Source organism: Laccaria bicolor, genomic scaffold (assembly GCF_000143565.1).
Source record: "Laccaria bicolor S238N-H82 LACBIscaffold_25 genomic scaffold, whole genome shotgun sequence".
Classification (NCBI taxonomy): domain Eukaryota; kingdom Fungi; phylum Basidiomycota; class Agaricomycetes; order Agaricales; family Hydnangiaceae; genus Laccaria; species Laccaria bicolor.
Genome location: NW_001889896.1, coordinates 680,865 through 705,496, shown reverse-complemented (window position 1 = coordinate 705,496; position 24,632 = coordinate 680,865). Strand labels below are relative to the sequence as shown.

The window sequence follows — 24,632 nt, the reverse complement described above, 5'->3', positions numbered from 1 at the left end:
GGAAATATAATTTAAAAAACGGATCCCATCAGCACAGTATCCCGAAATCATCGAGCGTAGACCCAGCTCGGAGTTTGGTGACGGTCTAGGAGGACCTGTAGATAGATTGTCTGGCCCGGCCAACCTCACTATGTTTGGCGACGTCTCAGTGTCGTCTTGGAGGAAGAAGTTTAGGGTAGGAAAGAGGACTTGCAGATAAATTTCCTATTCTGACCACTGTCATTGGAGGTGGCTCAGCGCCGTTAAAAGGCAACACAGGTTTTCTGATCCTTAACGCGCCAGGTCGTTTGGGATTTGGTCAGTCCCTTGTCGCGGGTCTGGTTCTTAATCAAATGCCATCACCACAACATCTTTTAGCCCCCTACAATGAAAAAAAAAAAAAAACTTTCACAAAATCCAAGAGTGTGATCGGCCACCCAGTGAATTAACGAGACGGAGAAGAAATGATGTTTTCTCTTCATCGGCGTCAAAGTTGCGAAAAACTGTCCGCGGGATAGATCAGATGTCAAAGATCTCGGAATCGAAATACAGTTGAGTGCAAAAAGAATGAAGGTTGGTTCATTTTTCTGGTTCTTTCTAAGAATCTATTGTACCTCAAATGTATTTGTGTATTCTTTTACATTATGTAGTTGTGTTACACTTCCCTTGGTATGGACTAATTTCAGTGAAAGCTGGAGCCTTGAGAAGGCGTTTATTCTGGAGGCCATTTTTGGCATCTGAAAAAAAAAAAAAAGCACTAACTGGTGAGGTAGCCAGAACATGCCTCTGGTCAACCTGAATGAGCCTATCAAAGAATCAGTCAAAAATACTGAGTGGTTAGGTCTGTAGAGGCTTTGGAAAATGGCTTGTTTTGTCTAAAACAGGCCAAAAATGACCAAAATAGCACAAAATGTCCATTTTCTGGAGGCTCTACAAGCATAACCACTCAGTATTTTTAACTAATTCTTTGATAGGCTCATTCAGGTTGACCAGAGGTATGTTCTCGCTACCTCTCCAGTTAGTGCTTTTTTTCAGATGCCAAAAATGGCCTCCAGAATAAAAACCTTCTCAAGGCTCCAGCTTTCACTGAAATTAGTCCATACCAAGGGAAGTGTAACACAACTACATAATGTAAAAGAATACACAAATACATTTGAGGTACAATAGATTCTTAGAAAGAACCAGAAAAATGAACCAACCTTCATTCTTTTTGCACTCAACTGTAGCAATACACACGCTGATTGGTGGTTATAGAGGAAAAAGTCTCCTCTCCCCGGTCAAATCAAGTCCTTCGCTTCCAGAGGAGAACCTCTCTTGCTTCTAGTCAGGAAAAGTTTCCGAGGCTTGTTGTCCAACTCCGAGTAAAACTCCCCGGAGTTATTACCGTTTGTTGCATCCAAGTTGCATCAGTCATTTGAGGCAAAATCTCCGAGTCAGTTAGAGTCGTTGGCAGCAACCCTGACTAAATCCTCCCTCCTTTTCATTGACCAAAAACTGCAATGATATAGCGAAAACGAACTCGAGTCGTGATTCGAGAGTTTGACAAGGAAGCAAAGCGGTTCTTGACAGCAAGGATGTAGCAAAGACTGCAACAATTCAGGATGAAGTGCTGTAGACAGAGTGTTCGTGATCTTGACAAACAAGCAAAGCTCTTGACAGCAAGGATGTATATGACGTCACAAGCATTTTCCAAATTCTGTCCTAGCAAAGCATGATATAAAGTACAGTGAGTATAACACGACAGCAAGACCATAGATAATTAGTATAGCGAGATCATAGCCTGGGCTTTGGCGGCACCCCTTTCTTGCCCGTCAGAATATCGTATATAGCCGTTCCTAGTTCTTTGGGTTTCTCTTGTGGTATCTAATCGCACTTATCGTTGGAACCGAAGAGCAGGGGGAAGGAAGGAATGGCATACCAAGTGCCCTGTTCCCTCAATCACGGTTGTTGAGGCGTACACCCGCCCGGAGGTTGGTGATGTGAGGGCTTCGTGTACTTTTGCGGGGCTGACATTGTACATTTATTGATTCAATAAATGGGAAACCCAGACGTGCAGGGAGAAAAGGGAACGTACATGAAGTCCTTAATCTTCCCGAGTATAAGATGTACCGGTATTAGATGGCATACCCTGTCGAGGTCATGCACGGGTTCAGTGGCTCCTGGTACGTCGCTGTACATTGTCTGTGTTAAAGAAGGGAGTTACATGAGACAAGGAAGGGTAAATAGAATCGGCAGGGATAAATACCACTTCTTGTTCCCTCGTACACGCCAACGCAACCTGCCCATCTTCCTTTTCCCTAATCGCGTATTTCTAACCAGAATCTTCGTCAGTTATCGCCCGAGTCCTTCGTAGCAACACCATCAAAGGAAAAAGACTCACAACAAACAGCTCCAAGACAGCCTCATCCCACTTTTTTGTCCCCTCCCTCTCTTTCAACACCATCAATCCCTCGGCTCGAGAGGGCCACGCGGCTCGCCTCCTTCTCGCGGAAGTGATGAGTTTTTTGCGGAGGGGGGCGAGCTTGTCCCCGCCAGCGGGGCTGATCATGGGTTCGATGATTATGAGCGATGAGAATGAGATCTTGGGGATTAGGTGTTGTAGGAGGAGGCTAGTAAGGAAATTTAGTGTTACATACTATAAAATGAGGCGAAGATGAAGGGTGTACTTACATGGCATTTGCGCCTAAAGAGTGCCCAATGCCGATCAAGTTCCGATTTGAGAAATCCGCCACGCCAGAGGTGAGGAAGTGGTGAATGGCTATCGCATAGTGCTCGCACGAAACTTTCGCCAATCCATCAGCCCAAAGCAATAATCGAAAAAGAGACCACGTACAAGAATCAGCATACTCCCCTTCCTTCAACGCCTCCTCATTCAACTCCACCGATTCACCATGGTTCGGACATTCTACAGCCCACGCCTCCCTTATCAACGCCTCCCCTCCCTCCCTCGTCGCGAGGTCAAATAAGCGAGAAAGCAAAGGCTCCCAAGTCTCTTTATGAAAACTCGTGGAATGCAGTACCAACAGGGTACGTGCACGCGGGTTGGCGTCAACGTCGAATCTTGGAAAAGGGTATCGTTTCGCGGTTATGTGGAGGGGGTAGGAGGACGTTGGGGCGATGATTATAGATTGGGAGAGCATGTTGAGGGTGGAGGTCGTCGTTGTCGTCGTCGTCGTGGCGTCGAAGAAGCATGGATGGATGTTCTATTGCTAGGATCTTTGGATGGTAAGTAGGTTGTTCTAAACCTGCCGAGGAATCGCCCCGTCGAGCGGGTCCAGATCACCCTTGGAAAACACGTGAAAACGCCGTGGGAGCCCGGAGGAGGGGAAGTTCAGACGAGCACATTATGTTTTGGGAAACTAAGCAGTTCCATAGCCCATTCGCTTGTAAATCTGCCCAAAGATACTAGATATATAGAGAAATTTTGACTTACTGAAGTTCCGATTCACCGGAAAACCCTTGATGAGATAACGCGATTGTAAATTTCTGAATGGAATAAGGAGTCTGCGAATATCTTGAAACTGGTTTGGGTGAGCTGCTAAATTACCCCCGGCAAGTTGGACAGCCTGAGTTGATGTGGGCGCCTGCTGAATGACTACGTTCGAACTACGTTTCGATCGTGCTGTTCCGATATTTTTTATAATACACGCGGGAAGGCTGTGGATACAAGGTTCAATACCATCGAGGACGCGCAAGAGCGAAATAACATTTAAATCGGCCAGAAACCAATCTCGAAACAAAGTTAATTATAATTCCATGACGTCTGGCGAAAAAGAGAAGAGGATCGTTGAAGAATTTGACAACCACGGAAGATATCTCGTCGGGATCTCGGCTACTTCCTCCTTCATACCAGCCTCCATCCACTCGTCCCACATTATTGACATTAGAATATCGAGCGAAACCCGGCGGAGCATTGGAAACCCATTGGAAAGCACGGTGTCCAACATTCCCCAAACACACGATTCACCCCGACTGACATATACGTATAGAGCCTCTATGGTGATTTCTTCAATCACGTTCGGGAGTCTTGAAAGAATGCCGAATTCCTTGCATATACCACACACGAGGTCTGTGAGATCTTCACTTATGTCGAATTCATAGGAGAGGTGGAGTCGTTTCAGCGTCGATAGGGACGGCTTATTGATCGACGGGGAAATACTCGGATATCCGATAAAGTCTCCCACTAACAAAGGTGAGTGAGCGTAAGATTCAACCTCTGTTTTTTGTGCTTACACTGGTATCGCAGAGTTTCGAGCTTGTTCGTTGCGTTTACTAACGCATGCACTACAGTGAAATCCAAATCTTCCTGCAGATAGACACTCAACGTCCGAACATTCGTAAAGTCTAGCATTGGGCCGCCATTGTGACATTTAGCATTGAGCAAGCGCATCGCATATTGCCCGCTCATAGCCTGCCCAAAGGCGAACGACTGAAGTCGTGGGACTCGGATGTCCGACACTTTCACGTCCAAATTTGAAAAAATTACATTGGAAGATTCTTGCTCTACGTCGGCAGAATCAAAGTAGAGGTCAAAGATGGAGAGGTCTGTGAGGTTAACACAACCAAGGAAAGCAGTGATGGGGAAATCGTCGACAGAGATTGTCAAACATGTGATGGAGTGTGATTGAACGACGTGCAGTAGCGCGTCTCTGAAACGTTGGGGGGTTTGTTTACTGCCTGCCTTGGGGATCCTTCCAGCCACATCGAAAAAGCGTACGTGGTGAAGCCGCTCCAGCACCCGAGGAATGTCACCATTCAAAGGGTCGCGGGCGTTGATACAGTATGTTAACGTGTGGACGTACTCTGAAATTGTCGGATTGGTTTCTAGAACTTGCCAAAAATTTGATCTGATCACCATGACGCTGCTATGGCCCCCGTATTGATAGGTAGAGTAGTAACGATCTGGAGAAGTGACGAGGCGGAGAGATTGAAAGATGTATTTGCGACATAGGGGCAGAAGCGCGGTGCAGGTCTGAGAGCATGCTTTGAGGGCTTTCAAATCATCCCAGAGAAGGTCGATCACCACTTCGATGACTTCTAGAGGGCAGTCGGCGAAGGACGACATGGTTTGGACACAGTACTCAGTGACCGTGAGGATGAAAACGTTTTTCACACGCCCACTGGTTTTCTTTGGCCAAGCCGAAGAGATCGGACAAGAGGCCTCTAGCCATATCTACTTATTATCGGACAATCATAAAAGCCTCGAAGTGGCTGGTGACAACCGTATTATGTATCAAGATTTAGAATCTTCACGGGAAATGTCACCTTCAACGTTGAGCTATGCAAGAGTCGATAAGCCAACGGTAATCCAGTTGGGTAAGGTCAGTGGAGTTTCAAAAATTTCAACTTTCAAACTTGTTTGTTACAGTCAAATCCGAATCTGGATCTAGGTTGAGCGCTCAACGTTCAACATCCGAACATTGCTAAAGTCTTGCATCGGGCTATCGCTGGGGCGTCTACGGTCTAGCATTCGAGGACCGACTCGGATCCGATTACATCTCACAAGTGAACGCCTCAAGCTCTGGGACGTCGACAGTGAAAACAGGGAAATTGACCATCCAAATACAAGCCCGTGTGCAATGCTGTGCGTTTACTTCATAATATTTCTTGACACCACACATCCTCATCTCATGCGGATTCTCAGACGATTTCTTTTGTACCGATCATCTGAATGGGGACTTTAAATTCATCAAAGTAGCGGGTGCGCATCATCGCGATTTTTATTGTCTAGCCCTCATCCAAATATTAGTTTGGGTATGCCTCGCCGTTGATCAGGTGTGGTCCATGGCTGTGACTTCGGGCGTTTGGCAAAGCCTGATAGTTGCATGGGGAAACCCAACAATTTTCATTGGCACTTCCGTCTTTCCCGTCATTACCGTACCACTCACTGGGATAGACGAGTCTTCCACTCAACCGATCCCTTAACGTGCTGACCTCGCCATTAATAGAATCCTGCATTGTTCAGATTTTTTTTGCCTGGTGAGCTCTCATTCCCATAAATCCTCGTTTTCACCCATGATTTCCAACATCCTTATAGGCGAATATGGACTCTGAAGAGAGAGTTCAAAATCTATCAAATTATTTCAAGCATAATCTGCTTGGTTAGCGGCCTTCCCTGGTTTGTTTTACACGCGTTGAACTTTTCTAGGTGGCGTTCATGCAATTAGCGGCTGCGATTGCCCGTGGAGTAGCTGTACGTGCTTTATAACCTCACCACAAAATTTTCTGCGGAAATTCATAGATTCAATCAGTGCGCTCAATCTGAAAGGTTATCCAGCCGACAATATACTTTAGACCTTTCAGCTGAGGTTTATACCTTCTCTTTTGCTGTATCCCCGAAACTTAAAGTGCTCAACCTTCGCCTCGAAAGCTTTGGTTATGTGGAACCTTGATTTGCGATTTCATCATCGTTGCAACTATGACATTTCTGGTACTCCCATTCTCCTTGGTGTAATTCAAACTGGTTCAAATCTTTCTTTTTCTTTAGCTCGTGCAGGCAAAACTAGAGTCCTCATTCAAGTCAATGAAGTGTATTATCGATCGTCTCATTATCGTAACTTTGGAGACCGCTTCCATCACCCTGATTGTGACTCTTGTTCAACTAATTTTTTATATAAGATCTCCGCCAAATTCACTCAACCGAATTGGCATGTAAGTCAAGCGATAAACTAATTGTGAATGCTACTGAGGTCTGATTTTTCAGAGTGTACATTTTGGGGCGCTTGTAAGTTGTCCCTGAGCTGTGAATGTCTTTAAAGAGAAGCTGACTCGAACAGGTATTCTAACGTGCTCCTCGGCGTTCTGAATAGCCGGAAACGTGCTCGGGGTCGGCTAGTTGAACCAAGTCAGACCTTCAGCCTTAATTTCGCTCAGCAAAGTATTACGGCGCCTCTGTCATCCATATTCGAGGAAGCCCCAAGCAGCGATAGTAAAACACAAAAAGACGAGGAAGGCCATATTGAATCCGAAATCTCAGCACCACCTTAAATAAGTCGAGGTCTTTGAGGCCTACTTAATCCTTCGGGAACGCGTATTATGATCTTTTTTTCGCAATACGTGCATCGACACATTGACTTTCACCTTAGAATGGTATTTTGTCGTCAAAGTCTGTTAGTTATCATGAGCTTGGGGGAAATTTTCGTAGCTGAATTGAGGGTATCTGAACAATTTCTCGGATCTAATGGGAAGGTCGACACTGGTTAAACCCCAACTGGGCAATCGGGATAACCAGAATTGACTGACGGAGGCTCATGGGAAATGTTGACGATTGTAAATTTCCGAGCGGTCTCTCAAACTGGATCCGCGAGCTATTTTGTAGAAAAGTACTTCTGGTCGGACAGCGGGTGTCGGTGCCTGCTTCATGACTACTTTTTGATCGTGTTGTTCCAGGTATTTTGATAATCCGCGCGGGATGGCGGTGGATGTTCTGACACTGGACAAAAATCGGGTGCATGCGGTAGAGGGCCCCGCAGAACATTTCGAACAGACCATAACAAACTAGTATCAAAACTATCTAAAACTTGCAGAGTGAGACACCATCATATCAACCAAAAAAAAACAATCTTCAAATGAAGTTATGTAATTACCCTTGCCGAAAAAGAGAAGAGGACCGTCGCAGTATTTGACAACAACGGAAGATATGCCGGGATCTCGTCTAGCTCCTCTTTCACACGAACCTCCGTCACACCATCCGATTCTATTGACGCTTGAATATTGAGCGAAAAATGACGGAGCGTTGGGAACCCATTGGAAAGCACGGTGTCCAACATTCCCCAAACACGGCACAAGTCACCCCAACCGTAAATTAGGATTCGAGCCTCTATGGCAATTTCTTCAATCACGTTCGGGAGTCCTGAAAGAATGCCGAGTTCCTCGCGCATTCCACAGACGAAGTCTATGGCATCGCCATGCGCGTCAAATTCATAAGAGAGGTGGAGTCGTTTCAGCGTTGATAGGGAAGGCTTATTGGTCGATAGCGCGATACTCCCATATCCGTCGATGAAGTCTTCCACTAACAAGGGTGAGTGAGTATAAGAGTCAGTCTCCATTTTTGGTGCTTACGATCGTATCGCAGAGTTTCCAACTTGTTCGTTGCATTTACTAACGCATGCACTACAGCCAAATCCGAATGTTCCTCCACATAGACACTCAACGTCCGAACGTTGGTAAAGTCTAGCATTGGGCCGCCGTTGGGAACTTTAGCATTGAGAAGGCGCATCGCATATTTGCCACCCATAAACCCATAGGTGAACACTTGAAGTCGTGGGACTCGGACCTCCGACACTTCCAAATCCAAATTTGAAGAAATCAAAGCGGGATCATCTAGTACGCCGGTGGAATCAAAGTCGACGCAAGAAACAGAGAGGTCCGTTAGGTTAACGCAAGCCAGGAAAGCAGTGATAGGGAAACAAGCGAAGGAGATTGCTAAACATGTGATGAAGTGTGATTGGACGACACGCAATAAAGTGTCTCTGAGATGTGGGGAGAGTTTTTTCCAACCTTTTGTGAAAACCTCGTTAATCATTTTGAAAGAGCGTACGTGGTGAAGTCGCTCCAGCACCCGAGGAATGTCATCATTGAAGTTGATATGGCACACGAACGTGTGGACATACTCTGAAATTGTCGGATTGGTGTCTAGAAAGTGCCAAAATTGTAGTCTGACCACCGTGAGCCTGAGGCTGCTAGGGCTCCTGGATTGATAGATAGGGTAATCAATGGGTTCTGAAGAAGTGACGAGGAGGAGAGATCGAAAGATGTATTTGCGAGATAGGGGCAGAAGCGCTGTGCAAGTTTGAGAACATGCCTTGAGGGCATCTAAACCATCCTGGAGGAGGTCGATCACCACTTCGATGACTTCTAGGGGGCAGTCGGCGAAGGACGACATGACTTGAACAGATGAAAACGTTTTTCACACGCCCGCTTCAAGCAGATCAGTCATAAAAGGCTCGAAGTGGCTCTGTATCATCAAGTTTTAGAAGCCTTCATGGGAAATGTCACCTTCAAAGTCAGGTGCAATAATCGATTACTTATTCGGATGGGAAAGGTCACTGACTGGCATGGGTACGACATGGAACCGGGGTAGTTATGCAATTTGGAACACACCTACTAGAAAAATTGAATACCGAATCGATGTTCAAACTGTGTTTAGAATCGTGAAATATGTACCCTTGTCGAAAAGCAGAACAGGACTGTCTTCATGCTAGACAACCACGGAAGATATCTAGTCGGGATCTCGTCTAATTCCCTCTCATATATGAGTGCCCCTTCACCATCATGTGCATTAAGTGTCAATTTAATATCGATCGAAACTTGACGAAGCATCGGAAACCCATTTCCCTTAGAAAGAGCAGTGTCCAACATTCCCCACTGTTGACTGTCGATGTCATCTTCAGCGTATATTTGAACCCGAGCGGCTATGCTAATTTCTTCAATCACGTTTGCGTATCCTGAGAGAAGATTGAGTTCCTTGCATAATCCGTATAGGGGGTCCTTTAAATCTCCAAACACGAAGGAGAAGTGGAGTCGTTTCAACGTTGATAGCGAGGGATTGTTGATCGACGCCGCCATACCTGCGAACGGTGCACCGGTCGAGTCGCACACTAAATGAATGAGATATAAGATTCAATCTTCTCAAAGAGTGTTTCTGGTACGTACCTGCGTATTGTAGAGTTTCAAGCTTGTTTGTTACATTGATGAACGCGCGCGGGACAGCCAAATCCGAATTTCGATCTACCTCGAGGCTCAACATCCGAACATTGCTAAAGCCTAGCACCCAGCAATCGCTGGGGTGTCTAGCATTGAGGAGGCACCTTGCATATTGATCAGAATACATCTCACAAGCGAACGTCTGGAGCTGGGGGATTCTGACGTCGAAACTAGAAGTTGAAGTCAAAGATCTTTGCTCGTCGACAGCGGAAACATTAAAATCGACCATAGATATAGTGAGTTCCGTGAGGTTCACACAAGCGCGCAGAGCAACGATGGGGAAGGCGATTTCGGAGAATGCTAAGCATGTGATCGAAGATGATTGCACGACACGCAATAATGCGTCTCCGAGACGGGGAGGGAATTGTGCCCATTTCATGCGTGAAGGGAGCGAGGCGCCAATCAGCTGGAAAGAGTGTGCATTGTGGTTATGAAGCTGATCCAGTACCCGAGGGACGTCTCCATCCTCCAAGTCGACCTTGCTCATGTGGTATGTAATCTTGTGGACGTATTCTGAGATTGTTGGATTGGCATCTAGAAAGCGCCAAATTTTTGGTCTGACCTGCGTAATTGTGCTAGATCGCCATCGATCATAATATGGAAGACTCGGAGAATTACTGATGAGAAGGGAGCGGAAGATGTATCTGCGACACAGAGAGAGAAGCGCCACACATGTCTGTGAGCATGCCCTGAGGGCACTTAGATCGTGCTGGAGGAAGTCGATTACCACTTCGATGATTTCTGGAGGGCAATCGGATAAGGACGACATGGTGGTAAGAGAAGAAAAGCTTTTCGCACGCCTAGCAGTAGCCAAGTAGTACATAGCACGGATTTGGCGCGGATCGCGTCATGGTATACTACCGACACAGTACCACGGTACATCACCACGACCATACGTTACTCACCTTAACTACGGCGACACGACTACGAGGTAGACTCCAGAACCATGATGGCTCAGAGAGGTCTTCTCAGATCTGACGTCAACTTGAGGGGCTAAAAAATCATGCAGTATTAGTATGTCGAAGTGGACAAAGATCAGATGGATAGATAATGCTAGTAGTGATAGGATTCTTTAAACAGGCCAGAGATAATAGCGCACCTGTATAAACTACCCTACACATGGCAGACCGTCCTCGCACAATCCAATTGCCATCTTGATGTGGACTATGTACAAACGTAAGTACTAGTAGCAACTCGACGAAGCATCAGAAATCCATTTTTCTAGGAATTCAACTTGTGTTACTAACAGGGAAATGGGAACTCGTAGGTAGCGTGAACTCCTACGTCGCAACGCCCACCATCGACTAACCCAAAGACAAAGTCATCCTCTTCCTAAGAGATGTATTTGGCCCACAGCTCGTCAATCCCCGGTCAGTGCTCGCTGAGGATTTTGCGAGGAATGGGTTCAAGGTCTGTCTGTCTTTCCTTTTTCTCCCAGGTAAGTTCCTCTGACCGACGAATTAGGGCAGACAATCGTTCCTGATTACTTGAACGGTGATCCCGTCCTTACTGACGCTACGGATCCCGGTGAACGTACCCTGCCTCCCCTTCCATATCCCCTCCGACATTTGACACCATTATCACAAAAGAAAACAGTCGACTTCCAAAAATGGTTCGTTAATCACAAGCCCACACCCTGTACCCCGAGTCGACAAGGTCATCGAGGTGCTCAAGGAGGGGATAACTACCCTAGCGCGACTGGGTACTGCCTTGGTGGTATGTCCTTGCCTAGGTTCATATATGCGTCCCAAGTTAACGATGAATGATGAGGCCTGAGGGGTGGCAGGACGATACTAGTAGCATTCGAGAACATCATCAACGCGTCTGTGGTTTCTCACCCCTCTCCCCTGCGAGCACCGCTGATCTTTCTAATGACGGGGGGGGGGGGAAGCGGAGTTTGTAGAGGACGTGCGTTTCGGGTCGGGCGGAGAGTTAAATGGAGGCACTGTGGGGAGTCACAGCCAGAGGCACCTTCGTCCAGGGGAGCGTTTTCTTGCTCGAAACATCCTGAGAACGAGGGCATGAGCGATGCAGAAGGTGTCATTGCCGACGTGGCTGAGGTCAAGAAAGTTGTTTGGCGACAACTTCTCAGACAACCACAAAAAGCTGCAACGCGAAGATGTAGCGCGTACTACGTACAATCCAGTGGTGGGGAGTATCTGTGAGCGTCTTCATGCTACCGGACCAGGAGGCTCGAGGAGAACAACACCAGTGCCAACTGCGGATGTAACCTTTCTCTCGCCCACTTCATCCGCCGTCCATCTATCCACCTCTCAGCCACCAACTCTGGCCTCGCGTGCTCGCTTCACGACGGTCTTCTAAGGTTCCCCATGCCAGCTTAACCCCCCTCTTCTCCTCAATCGCGTCCCCAACAAAGAACAAGCACGGGCGCTCCCTCATCCAGTCGATAGTACACTGGCGCATCGGACTCGACCTGCCTCCCCCATCCTCCTCTCTCACGGCCCCAAATCGCCCCTTCTGTGTACAACCACCAGAGCATTTTGATGACCCAGCTCCAGTTCAACGGCTATGTGTTCAACGTGGTCCTCTTCTCCTCTATACTCCTTCTTTTCCAGATGTCGATGCGACCCGAGGAATTGAATCTCCGGCACAACAGGGGAAGTGAGGCGGGGGCAGCGTGACTCTGAAGTTTGCGAGGAGCAATATTTGAGGGAGTGCCGTGAACGTTCGGTGCTCGGCCTTTTTTGCAGGTCAACGCTCAGCCTTTGTATCTCAACGGTCGCTCTACTTCCTCCCCTTAGAGGAAAATTCGTCCGAACGTCGTCCCTTTCTTGAAGGCCCTCCCAATGATAGACCAGAAGCGGAAAGCGTGAAAAACGTATTTGATTTATGTACCCGAAAATAGGCAGTAGACGGGAGATGGGCAGTAGAAGGGAAGTTGATAAGAGGCTGGTTGCCGTTTGTAGAGGACGTTGGGGTCTCAGGGAGGTACGTGGGGATAGCTTTCGGTTGACCATTGGTTTGGAGAGGGAAAGTATCCGAACGGAGTCAGCTGCGTGAAGAGTCGTTAGCTAGCACTGTTGTAGAGTTGCAAAAAACTGACATTGTCCGTCGAGCATCCTTCACCCCATTAACTGTTGAACTAAGGGGTCTCAAGTTGACCTCCCATCATGCAGTTCGACGTAAGCACGGCCAATGTGGATGCTGCCAGTGTGCCTCGAGATACGTATGTCAAAACGAAGGCGACCTCGGTGCCTTCAAATGCTGTGGCCTATTCGATGATGATCTCGAAGTGAATGGCCAGATTGATTTGTCAAGACAAGATTGACACCACGTGCGCGTGAACGTAGGCGTTTTCTTTCGTGACTCGACAACCAAGTCACATCTCATTCTGTTGCATCGGACAGTGCTCACGAAAGTCGCTTCGGCATCGAGCTCGTTAGCCCAACTTATTACGTTAACCCTGTGTTAGGCGGTGTTAATGAACGTGTATCTTGGAAGGCCAATTGATCCACCAGTCTGCATGTCCAGGTGGGGAGAGAGCGAGATGAGACGTTCACATTGCCGGGGCTGAAGCGCCTGGAAATGCTGATATGCCGTTTTGAAGGTACTTCCTTGCCTATTGCCACTGAAAGCTTGTTAAATGGTGTTTTATTTTTACAAGAGAGGCTATCGATGCCTACCACCCTCTCCATCGCATCCTCGATAATGAAATATTCTGTCTAACTGATTCGACCCTCTCCTTGTGGAACTGACGCTTGCCGGTGTCTACGCTCGCATTATGAACGTCCCCGTTATCACTGGAATTCCTGCTCCGCCGAACAGCAACCGAGAAGCTTATGATCAATACCATTATTCTGGGTTTTATAAGGTTACATAGCTCCTTTGGCGAAACGGTGAATGATTCCCAACATCACTACTCGGAAGCAATCTAGGACAGCATAAGTATAAACCCCTTTCAACCCTCATCTCCTACCAGTCGTCAACCATCCACATCCAGCTAAGCCTTTCTTCCTCCATCTGCTCCTCGAAGTCGAAATGTTTTATATCCGCGCTATCCTCGCTGCTGTCCTGGCCGGGGCTGTCGTTGCCTCTCCCGGAACGCTGATGAAGCGTAGCCAGAAGCTCACCATGTCGTACTGCAACGGCTGCATTCCTATCGGCGCAGGTGGCGTTTCCTGCGTAAACAACTTTTATATCCACTGGGGTGACAACAAGCTCGGATCATGGTATTTAGGGTCTCCTTTGTTGTACTTCCGACTTCTGACTATACTCCCCTCATCGCTAGCAACGATTCTTCCTTCCTCTACGACAGCGGCTCGTGCTCCACTTCAGGGGCGACGATTCCGACGCCGTCTGGCCGCGGCACTTGGTCGACGTCCAACTGCCGTGCGGCCACTGACCAGGTCCTGGGTACCATCAGCGCCAATGGCAACACCTACATTTGCTACCGCGCCAACAACCAGAACTTCCAAAACAACTGCCTTGGTGCAACCTACGCTTGCTCAGACTATGCAAGCTGCTACGGCCCGTAGGCATATTGGGTCATGCCACAATCTGTTCTTAGGACTATCATGGGTTTGTTTGTAGGCTGGACAAGTAGAAGACGTTTCAGGAGAATTGTTGAAGGGTTAGGGCAGGGAATCAAACGTCTCTTCTTTTTCGGTTGTCTTTGTATTATCTTTTGAACAGTGCCTTTGCCTTTTGCTTCATCGGCGCCCAGTCGTGGTCGCAGCCCTACGTAAAGCCGCCTCATTGAGCCGAGCATGGTATGCGAAGTTCATACACGAGCGGTGGTGGCTTGGTGGTATCAAGCGTTCCAAAGTTCAAAACATTCTCAAGTTTTAGAAGCCTTCATGGGAAATGTCATCTTTAAATTTAAGACACGCAATAGTCAATAATCCGGTCGGGAAAGGTCACTAGGATGGGTACGAAAAATAAAATAAACGGTAGGGGCACTCCCGTTGGGTATACTTGGTGATGTCAGTGGGAACGGGAAAGGAAATTCGTCCATGGAGAGTTTTTCTGGGAGGGGCGATGTTCCGAGTTTGTTGCAAAGTTTGTGGGTGATGGGCGAGTGGGAGCGCGTCTAGCGATGCATTCGATTCAATGAACTAAGGCGGCCAGCGGTGTATGGGGAAGAGGGGAAAAGGAACTAACCGCCCAACGTTCCCTCTGCATCCTTCTCCTCCCTCACCCTCCTCCGCCTCTCCTCAATCACTCATTCAACCACTCCCTAACCCTTTCCCATCCCATCCTCGACTCTTCTTCTACACTTTCCTTTTCCTCATCATACGCCACCTGGACACACTCCAGTGCATGCCTCTCCTCCAACTCGACCTGCGCGAGTACCGCTGATCTTTCTAGTGTATTGAGAGGGGGAACAAGCGGGGTTTGTAGAGGGCGTGCAGGTCGGGTGGAGAGTTAAATGGAGGCACTGTGGAGTGCTGAGATGCTTTCTGTGAAGTGGCAGCCGCTAGAGGTGAGGAGAATCATTCCCTGAGGATATGAGTTTCAGTTGGGAGTGGGGGAAGGGAAGACTTCATTCATTCCATGTCTGATGAACTTCCGTGAGGCTGTCCTGTGCTCGTGAACTAGGCCCAGCGATACGACGGTGCTGGTAAGTGCTCATATCAGGGACGTCTGCGGGGTAGTTCCCCGCACTGGAAGACTTGTGTGGGACACCGTAGCTTGAAGGGACGGAGAATATGCCTCTTGGTTGGGGTTGAGACCAAAGACTCAGCGGCAGGGTCACAGCCGGACGCACCTTCGTTCCGGGGAGCGTTTTCTTGCTCGAAACATCCTGAGAACAAGAGCATGAGCAATGTTGAAAGTGACGTTGCCGACGTGGCTGAGGTCAAGAAAGTTGTTTTGCAACAACTTAGATCACAACCACAAAAAAGCTGCAACGTGAAGGTGCAGTGCGTCCTACGGACAACCCAGTGGTGGGGGGTTTCTGTGAGCATCTTCATGTCACTGGACCAGGAGGCTCGAGCAGAACGACAACTGCGGATTTGACCATTCTCTCGCACAATTCATCCGCCGTCCATCTATCCACCTCTCAGCCACCAACTCTGGCCTCGCGTGCTCTCTTCACGACGGTCTTCTTAGGTTCCCCAGGCCAGCTTAACCAACTTCCACCCACCCCTCTTCTCATCAATCGCGTCCCCGACAAAGAACAAGCACGGGCGCTCCCTCATCCAGTCGATACACCGCATCGGACTCGACCAGCCTTCCCCATCCTCCTCTCTCACGGCCCCAAATCGCCCCCTTCTGTGTAAAACCTCCAGAGCATGTTGACGACCCAGCGACAGTTCAATGGTTATGTGTTCAACGTGGTCCTCTTCTCCTCCTTCTTTTCCAGATGTCGATGCAAGCTGAGAAATTGAATCTCGGGCACAACAGGGGAGGTGAGGGGGGTGCACCGTGACTCTGAAGTTTGCGAGGGGCAATATCTAAGGGAGTGAATGGTGTGTCGTGAACGTTCCGTGCTCGGCCTTTTTTTGCAGGTCAACGCTCGGCCTTTGCATCTCAACGGTCGCCCTACTTCCTCCCCTTAGAGGGAAAATTCGTCCGAACCCCTTTCAAAAGCCCCGCTCCGTTACTTTGAAAAAGAGGGGGCAATGCATACGTAGCGCCTTGAAGGCCCTCCCAACGATCGAAATCAGACAGACCAGCAGCGAAAAGCGTGAAAAGCGTATTTCACTTCTGCACCCGAAGATATGCAGTAGAAGGGGAATGGGCAGTAGATGTGAAACTGGGAAGAGGTCCGTTGCCGCTGTAGAGGACGTTGGGGTCTCAGGGAGGTACAGGGGGGATAGCTTTCAGTTGACCGTTCGTTCGGAGAGAGAAAGTATCCGAACGGAGTCAGCTGCGTGAAGAGTAGTTGGCTACCGCTGTTATAGAGTAGCAAAGAACTGACATTCTCCGCCGAGCATCCTTCGCGCCATTAACTGTTGAACCAAGGGGTCTCAATTTGACCTCCCATCATGCAGTTCGACGTAGTAAGCACAGCCAATGTGCCTCGAGATATGAATGTCCAAACGAAGGCGGCCTCGGTGCCTTCAGATGTTGTAGCCTATTTGACGGTGATCTGGCCATTCACTTTGAGGAATAGTGACATGGATTGTGAGGATGAAAACAATGACGTATGGCACGCAGACAGGTTTCTGGCCCCATGCTGAGACTTGACGCCAAGCTCCTGCCTAAACAGGGCCTCTGCGTCCCGCGACCTTCAGAGATCTTCGCTGCTCTACGAAGGTCATATGGGGAAAATGCGGATTCCAACTGACAACTGTACTAGAGCAGCGCCCATCATCACAATAAGCGCTTGCGACCCCAGTGCTGCTGGGTTTCATCCCCTTGTCGTGAACCCTGTAGATTCCATACGGAACCAGCATACCAGAGGGTCAAGTTTACCCACCAAGGAGGGTAGGTCGCCGAGGAATGAGAAAAACGATGACGAGGAGAAGAGTTGGAAATGCTCAGGCACAAGCTCCTAAAAATAAATCAACATGTTCACACGCGCGTTCATCGAGGTTGGGGGGTTTCTGGCGTCCGAGCGCTCCCCTTTCTTTCCCTCCCTCATCCTGAACTCTTACACTCATCATCGACCACTAAGAATGAGCAGAACTCAAGTCTTTCCAAATGCTCATGGCACTGCTGTGAGCGGAGGCACATTCTATGCAGCTGACACCGTGAGTGGAACAGTTAGATATCCGCTTAGAAGTTAGCAAGCTGATAGCATGGATCTCTGGCAGATCCACTTCAACAACATCAACAATGGCAATAGGACGTCCGATGGGGTCATTCCCCTCATGCCGAATCCAAGCAATCGGTTTACAGGGCGTGCAGATGTCATTGCCAAACTCAAGGGGCATTTATCCAATGCACACAACTTAGCTCAGAAGAGGAAGTTCTTCCTATTGCATGGTATGGGGGGTATTGGAAAGACTCAGATATGCTTGAAGTTTGTTGAGGAAATGTCTGACTAGTGAGTAGCTCTGAATGGTAGTGATCCAACCCTCAGTTCTGAAAATTTAACTGTGTTCAGTTTCTCTTATGTTTTCTGGATGGATGCTTCCTCGCTTGGCACCATCACACAAGGACTCAAGAGTATCTGTGCTTTTCCTGCAGCCAGGTCTAGTGGTCTGGATGAATCACCTGAATATGCTCTTCTCTGGATTGGCTCACTGAAAGAGAATTATATAATGGTCTTTGACAATGCTGATGTTCTCTCGCCTGCTGAGCTGGAGGCTTATTTTCCTCCTGGAAGAGGGGGAAACATTCTGATAACAAGTCGCAACTCTACCATGAGGCATCTGACTTCACCTGAGAATTCTCTTGAAGTAACTGAGTTGGAAGAAAATGATGCTATTGAATTACTTCTAAAAGCCAGTTGCTTGGATCTATCTTCATTGATGTTTCAAGCTGAGGCTTCTAAGATTGTGAAGCAGCTCTTCTGCCTTCCTCTTGCTATTGATCAGGCTGGTGCTTACATTGCTTCTGGGGTTACCTCTATTGCAGACTACCTTGCAAAATATTCAGAGCATCAACAGATATTATTATCCCATTCTGAATTTAAAGGAGCTTCTAGGTATAACAAAACTGTGTATGAAACTTGGGAGCTATCATATAAGGAAATTCAGCAAAGGGCTGAATCTGATGATTCTCACAAGGCCATTGCAGCCAATAGTGCAATGCTCCTGCTCAATTTATTTCCTTTCTTCCATCATGAGGAAATCACTGAGGAAATATTTTCCTATGCTGCCCTTCCAGAAGATGAGGAAATATCTAACTCAAAATTACCATATGCTAGTTCTCTGCTTGACCGAAGGCTACTTCCTCTTAATAAAATGGGTACTTGGGATAACTTTGTCTTTAGAGAAGGACTCCGGATATTACTGTCATTCTCCCTGATCAAGAAATGTCCATCTAATTGTATATATGCCATGCATCCACTGGTTCATGCCTGGGGTAGGGACAGATTAAATTTGGATCAGAGGAAAGAATCTTGCCTAATGGCATATGTCACCTTGGCTTGTTCACTAAGATGGAATGCTGGCCAGCCATATGGATTCCAAAGAGCCTTGGTAACACATGTGAGAGCAAATATGGAGTATTTGAAATCAGAAGGTAGTCAATTTTACATGGATGATGCCCATGCAAAGTTTGGAATGTTATTGCAGGAGCAAGGATATTTCAAGGAGGCAGAAACTTTGGCAAATGAAGTTCTAGATGCAAGAAATAGAATGCTTGGAGCAGAACACCCAGACACAATCAGAGCTATGGCAAATCTAGCAGCAACATTTCATTGCTTGGGAAAGTACACAGAGGCAGAGAAGCTGGTGATCCAAGTTTTGGTTGTAGGGAACAGAATTTATGGAGTGGAACACCCAAATACAATTGGAGCCATGGCAAGTTTAGCAACAACATATCATAATCTAGGAAAATACACAGAGGCAGAGAAGCTGCAGATCCAAGTTCTAGATGCAAGAACCAGAATTCTTGGAATGGAACACCCAGAAACAGTCCTTGCTATGGGACATCTAGCAATAACATACCGATTCTTGGGGAAGTACATAGAAGCAGAGGAGCTAAACTTCCAAGTTTTGGATATAAGCAACAGAATCCTTGGAGTGGAACACCCAGACACAATCACAGCCATAGGAAATCTGGCAGCAACATGTCATAGACTGGGAAAGTATGCAGAAGCAGAGAAGCTGAAGATCCAAGTTTTGAATGCAAGAATCACAATTCTTGGAGTGGAACACCCAGAGACAATCAAAGCCATGGGAGAACTATCAGTCACATATCAAGATCAAGGAAAATACACAGAGGCTGAGGAGCTGCAGATCAAAGTTTTGGATGCCAGGACCAAGATTCTTGGAGTAAAACACCCAGACACAATCAAAGTCATGGCAAATCTGTCAGTCACATATCAACACCTAGGAAGATACACAGAGGCAGAAACCTTGGCAAATGATGTCCTGGATACAAGGAACAGAATTTTTGGAGTGGATCACCCAGATACAATCAGAGCTATGGAGAATCTAGCAGCAACATATCATTGCTTGGGAAAGTACTTAGTGGCAGAGGAGCTGAAAATGCAAGTTCTAAACACAAGGAGCAGAATTCTTGGAGTGGAACACCCTGAGACAATAAGAGCTATGGAAAATCTAGCTGCAACATGCCAATGCTTGGGGAAGTACACAGAGGCAAAGCAGTTGGAGATGCAAGTTCTGGATGCAAGATACAGAATTCTTGGAGTGGAACACCCAGATACAATTAGAGCTATGAAAAATGTAGCTGCAACATACCAATGCTTGGGAGAGTACACAGCAGCAGAGAAGCTGAAGCTTCAAGTTCTAAATGCAGGAAATAATGTATCTGAAGTTGTATCTCCATGCATTGATTGAAGCTGGCTTGTAGTATTATCAACATAAAATGATCAATTTGTCATATTCTATTGTATAATTGATAGGTAGACAATAGTCCTTGATTTCTTTCTGTGCCTCAGATTGCAGGCTTTTTGTGCATAACAAACATTCTGTTTATACCTCACATTAGAATAATGAAATGGTAAACAAAACAGTATGACTGCTTACCACAATGTATAAAAAAATCTGTTAGTGTAAATCATTTTAAGCAACCTTTGTACCATTGTGAGAGTTCAGAATGTAAAGAAATTAACAGATACTCTGCTTTAAGTAGTGTTTTCAAGCTTGGTCACATCTGTTGTTTTGGCCCCCAAGGGGCCAACTATGGAACTGCAACCAGTCCAAACTGTTGCCCATCCTTGGAGGACCATAACTGAACCAAATAGGACCAGTCCTGTTCCAGTTGCCCCACAAGACTGATTTTCAGAGTCTCAACTACCATCAGTTACAGTAAATATATTGATTTATGAAAAAACTAACTACATCACCCTGCAAAAGGCTCAAAGTGGCTAGGAGACATATTATCAAGTTTTAGAAGGCTTAACAGGAGATGTAACCTTCAAAGTCAATGCAAATAGTCAATAATTTGGTCAGGGAAGGTCATTGGGATGGGTATGAAATAAAAACTTGCTGAAAAATCAAATACTGAATGGATGTGTTTGTAATTGTAAAAGTATAATGTACCAGCCGTTCCTTGTTGGGACGGCTCCAGAACATATCTATCTTCTACCTATTTACCTTTCCAGAATAAGATAACAGGACTGTCTTGCTGCTAGACAACCACGGAAAATATCTAGTTGGGATCTCGTCTAGTTCCCTCTCACAAAAGTTTTGGTGCCCATACATATTAAGTCTCACTGTAATATTGATCGAAACTCGACAAAGCCTTGGAAACCCATTTGCCTTGGAGAGAGCAGTGTCCAGCATTTCCCACTGCTTACCAAAGTGATCCCAATAAACCCAAGCCACCATGCTAATTTCTTCAATCATGTTTGAGTGTTCTGAGAGATGATTGAGTTCCTTGCATATTCCATACAAGGGGTCTTTGTTATCATCTCCATACATGTTGAAGGTGAAGTGAAGTCGTTTTAGCATCAATAGCGAGAGGTTGTTGATTGATGCCGCCATGCCCAAGAACAGTGCATTGCCAGTGTCGCACGCTATATGAATGAAATATAAGATTCGATCTTCTAGAAAAGTGTTTCTGGTATGTACCTCTGTATCGCAGAGTTCCAAGCTTGTTTGTTGGCTTGATGAACACATGCGGGACAGCCAAATCCAAAGTTTGATCTACCTTGAAGCTTAACATCTGAATGTTGCTAAGGTCTAGCACCAGCTGGCCATCGATGGGGTGTCTAGCCTTGAAGAGGCACATTGGATTTTGATCAGGATATGTCTAACAAGTGAATGTCTGGAGTTGTGGGATTCTAACGTTGAAACCAGACGCTGATGTCAAAGATCCTTGCTCGTCGACAGTGGAAACATGGAAATCGACCCCATGTAAAGTGAGTTCTGTGAGGTTCACACAAGCACGCAGAGCAATGACAGGGAAATTGGCGATTACGGACAGTGATAAGCATGTGATCGAAGGTGATTGCACGACACGCAATAATGTGTCTCCTAGACAGGGAGGGACTAGCGCCCAGCTCATGCGTCCGGGGGGTGGAAGGCCAGTCAGCTGGAAAGAGCGTACGTTGTGGTTATGAAGCTGATCCAGCACCCAAGGCACGTCCTCGTACCCGAAGTTGAAACTGGACATGCTATAATCAAGCTTTTGGACATAGTCTAAGATTGTCGGATCGGAGGGGCAAATTTCTGGTTTAACCTCTGTAATTTCGCTACCTTGCCACCATGCCAAAGAATGAGTTATGCTAAGAGAGCGGAAGATGTATCTGCGACACAGAGAGAAAAGCGTAGCACATGTCCACGAGCATGCCTTGAGATCCCTTGGATCATCCTGGAGGAAGTCGAGAACCACTTCGATGATTTCTAGAGGGCAATCGGATAAGGACATCATGATGGTAGGAGAGGAAGAGTGTTTCGCACGCCCCCTATCAAAATAAAAAGAAATATGTAGACAAGGGGGTGTTGGGATCATAATCCCGGACCGGGGGCTGGTTGGTTGGTTGGGCCATCAGGCCGTTAAAAAAAAATTGGAAGCTCAAAAATTTTGGCCCAAAAACATTATAGACGGCCTTCCTGATGGATAAAGTATACATAATAGATGCTAGAAAGCCTCAAGGTGTGCTAAATGCCTCAGGATGCGCCAAAAACACCAATGGGACTGCTTACATAAGGTAATAATAACATGCATTGATAATTTTCGTTAGTATGGCAACCGTCAAAGACCTTTGATTATGATTTGTTAGCATATTCCGGGGCACGCAAACTCACCGTGAGATTCCACAGAACAGGACACTCATGCCGTGACTCATTCTGACACCAACGAGGTTCATAGGCCACCTATTTCAAGCTCGGAAATTGTCAACAAGGAAACATGAGGTCAGTGTGAAAGATGAAAACATAAGGTTGTTGACATTGGAGGATTAGAGGATTGTTTTTGTGGATCCCGAGCAGAGCTAACCGCCAACAATGTGATCCAGTGGGATGTGAAACTGTGTGGATAAGTAAACCTACTTTCTGTTAGGGTTTCAACATGAAATTTACTTACATCTTCACGTCAAATCATTCTAATATCATCTCATTTGTGTTTGCCATGCACAGGTGCCCATGCATTGGGTCTGCAATGCATTTTCAACGTCAAAAGGAGGACCAGGAGCACAGTGGTGACGTCATATTTCCTAAAGTAGACATGTGCCTGATTACATTGGGTGGTTGGTTCAGCCCAGCGCTCACTACCAAAAAAATCGACCCTAGGTCTTTTTTAAAAATCCCGACACCCCCTTGTATGTAGATAACGGAAAGGAGAATGAGATTCAGATCGCCTTCGCTTGGCCTTCGCAGAATCCAGGATAGCAATTCACCCAAGCATCAAAAATCCGTTTTTACTGAAAAAGCAAGGCATTTACTGGCAAACTGTGTCACCTTGAGCTTTGGTTCGGACTCCGACTTCTATGCTATTTTCTTCGATCATGTTCTCATCTATAACTCCTCACTCCTATCCGGCTGGCTCTCGTATCACGCTGCGTCTTACAGATGGAACATCATTATCTCTACAAGTCAATAAGCCTTTCCTCCCATTCACCAAATCTCAAGTCTACCTCGTCAGCCCCTCTGAACCTAGTACTCACAATCTCCCTTCCCAAATAATCCTCAAAATATTCGATCCCCAGACTGTCGACGACCGCTTTCCGCCCCTTCAAACAACGCTATCCGCCCACCCGTGGACACTTGATGCCGAAGCTGCCGCAGTGCAGTATCGCGAGGACGTAGCGAAAGGAAAACGTCCAGATGACTTTACGATGGACCTTTTATATGGAGAAGAAGAGGCGGAGGCGTATCTCTGGGAAGAACATTTTTATCGTCTGTTGAAAGAATCGTATGAGTCTGAGGTGGGCGCTCTTGCTCGGTTGGAGTCGTTGCAGGGAACGGTGGTTCCCAAGGTCTTTGCTACGGGGAACATCGTACCCCCGCCCAACACGCGCGCCATCCAACCGCTTGGTGTACTCATAGAATATGTTCCCGGTATACCGTTATCCGACGTCAAGCCGGGTAGTGGTGTGAACATCCCCTTTGAGATTGTGTGTCCCCTGATTGATGCTGTGAAGAAATTTAAGGAGATAGGTGTGTTTCATTCTGATATCAACTCTCATAATGTGCTTGTGTCCCCTAGGCTTGAGGCGCCTGAGAGGGTTGTTCTTATTGATTTTGGGTGTGCGGGGGTGAGGAAGGAGGGGTGCGAGGATGAGGATTGGGAATTGAATTGTAAATTTTTTGGAGATGTGAGGTCGTTGAGAAGGGTTTTGGCGGAGGCCGGGATTAGTGTTTCTGTCAATTCTACTACCCATGGGCAGATTTGAGGCTGTCTAGAGGGATCGCTTACAATTAAGGTGTATATCCATCAGTAACTTGTCCACTAACACGAATGATGAGTAAGATATGATTTCGTCATGAACAGTTCCTGGTGTGTATCGTTATAGCAGAGTTTTTATTGAGGCGTATGAATAAAATAGGGTGGCGCGATGTCAAGATGCTCCGAGGCGTCATTGTGCCTCCTTTTCGGACACGACAAGCGAGCGATACGCCAATGGTGAGGAATCCGGACAGGGGAATTTCTCGAAAGACCGTTGAAGATGGAAGATGATGAGCAAAAGATGAAAACAAATAATTTATGATTATGGATTGAGTATGAAATTATACAAAATTCTAGAGTCATCGCGCTACTAAACTCTAGCACACCAGGACTCGGATTTCTTTGCCCCTCCGGTATAATATCTGTCTTCACAACTAAGTCCGACATCCTGAACCGTGTGGCACCGTCGCTACCAGTTCCAAGACGCTACCCCATGCGTGAGGCGTGGACCAGCATGCCAATGAGTTTGTTCCAGAATTGGGACTTGTCGCTTCAAGTTCGGTGATGAGGATAAG

General features: G+C 46.9%; 8 protein-coding genes across 8 annotated transcripts; 5 read left to right on the top strand and 3 right to left on the bottom strand.

Moving 5' to 3' along the window:
• Nucleotides 1-1,752: 1,752 nt before the first annotated feature.
• Nucleotides 1,753-3,119, bottom strand: LACBIDRAFT_303937 (uncharacterized protein; the record flags this gene model as incomplete). The annotated part of the gene is made up of 7 exons (XM_001884341.1): nt 1,753-1,842; nt 1,898-1,985; nt 2,054-2,160; nt 2,225-2,290; nt 2,360-2,588; nt 2,650-2,761; nt 2,813-3,119. 7 exons carry the CDS (start codon nt 3,117-3,119, stop codon nt 1,753-1,755), a joined length of 999 nt encoding a protein of 332 aa, XP_001884376.1.
• Nucleotides 3,120-3,725: 606 nt separating this feature from the next.
• Nucleotides 3,726-5,044, bottom strand: LACBIDRAFT_303936 (uncharacterized protein; the record flags this gene model as incomplete). Its single annotated transcript, XM_001884340.1, has 2 exons — nt 3,726-4,162; nt 4,213-5,044. 2 exons carry the CDS (start codon nt 5,042-5,044, stop codon nt 3,726-3,728), a joined length of 1,269 nt encoding a protein of 422 aa, XP_001884375.1.
• A 1,313-nt stretch (nt 5,045-6,357) lies between these two features.
• Nucleotides 6,358-6,764, top strand: LACBIDRAFT_303935 (uncharacterized protein; the record flags this gene model as incomplete). The annotated part of the gene is made up of 3 exons (XM_001884460.1): nt 6,358-6,630; nt 6,683-6,703; nt 6,756-6,764. The coding sequence occupies 3 exons, from the start codon at nt 6,358-6,360 to the stop codon at nt 6,762-6,764; spliced, it is 303 nt and encodes a 100-aa protein (XP_001884495.1).
• A 463-nt stretch (nt 6,765-7,227) lies between these two features.
• LACBIDRAFT_294987 (uncharacterized protein) lies at nt 7,228-10,453 on the bottom strand (the record flags this gene model as incomplete). The annotated part of the gene is made up of 7 exons (XM_001884339.1): nt 7,228-7,476; nt 7,566-7,990; nt 8,041-8,865; nt 9,006-9,081; nt 9,145-9,578; nt 9,634-10,218; nt 10,303-10,453. 7 exons carry the CDS (start codon nt 10,451-10,453, stop codon nt 7,228-7,230), a joined length of 2,745 nt encoding a protein of 914 aa, XP_001884374.1.
• A 337-nt stretch (nt 10,454-10,790) lies between these two features.
• On the top strand, nt 10,791-12,026 carry LACBIDRAFT_294986 (uncharacterized protein; the record flags this gene model as incomplete). The annotated part of the gene is made up of 6 exons (XM_001884459.1): nt 10,791-10,860; nt 10,934-10,947; nt 11,041-11,122; nt 11,149-11,400; nt 11,485-11,845; nt 11,873-12,026. Exons 1-6 carry the CDS (start codon nt 10,842-10,844, stop codon nt 12,024-12,026), a joined length of 882 nt encoding a protein of 293 aa, XP_001884494.1. The 5' UTR covers nt 10,791-10,841.
• Nucleotides 12,027-13,683: 1,657 nt separating this feature from the next.
• Nucleotides 13,684-14,404, top strand: LACBIDRAFT_330228 (uncharacterized protein; the record flags this gene model as incomplete). Its single annotated transcript, XM_001884458.1, has 3 exons — nt 13,684-13,874; nt 13,934-14,176; nt 14,338-14,404. 3 exons carry the CDS (start codon nt 13,684-13,686, stop codon nt 14,402-14,404), a joined length of 501 nt encoding a protein of 166 aa, XP_001884493.1.
• A 374-nt stretch (nt 14,405-14,778) lies between these two features.
• Nucleotides 14,779-15,084, top strand: LACBIDRAFT_303931 (uncharacterized protein; the record flags this gene model as incomplete). Its single annotated transcript, XM_001884457.1, has 1 exon — nt 14,779-15,084. One exon carries the CDS (start codon nt 14,779-14,781, stop codon nt 15,001-15,003), a length of 225 nt encoding a protein of 74 aa, XP_001884492.1. The 3' UTR covers nt 15,004-15,084.
• Nucleotides 15,085-23,176: 8,092 nt separating this feature from the next.
• On the top strand, nt 23,177-24,093 carry LACBIDRAFT_330225 (uncharacterized protein; the record flags this gene model as incomplete). The annotated part of the gene is made up of 2 exons (XM_001884456.1): nt 23,177-23,828; nt 24,059-24,093. The coding sequence occupies 2 exons, from the start codon at nt 23,177-23,179 to the stop codon at nt 24,091-24,093; spliced, it is 687 nt and encodes a 228-aa protein (XP_001884491.1).
• Nucleotides 24,094-24,632: the final 539 nt, after the last annotated feature.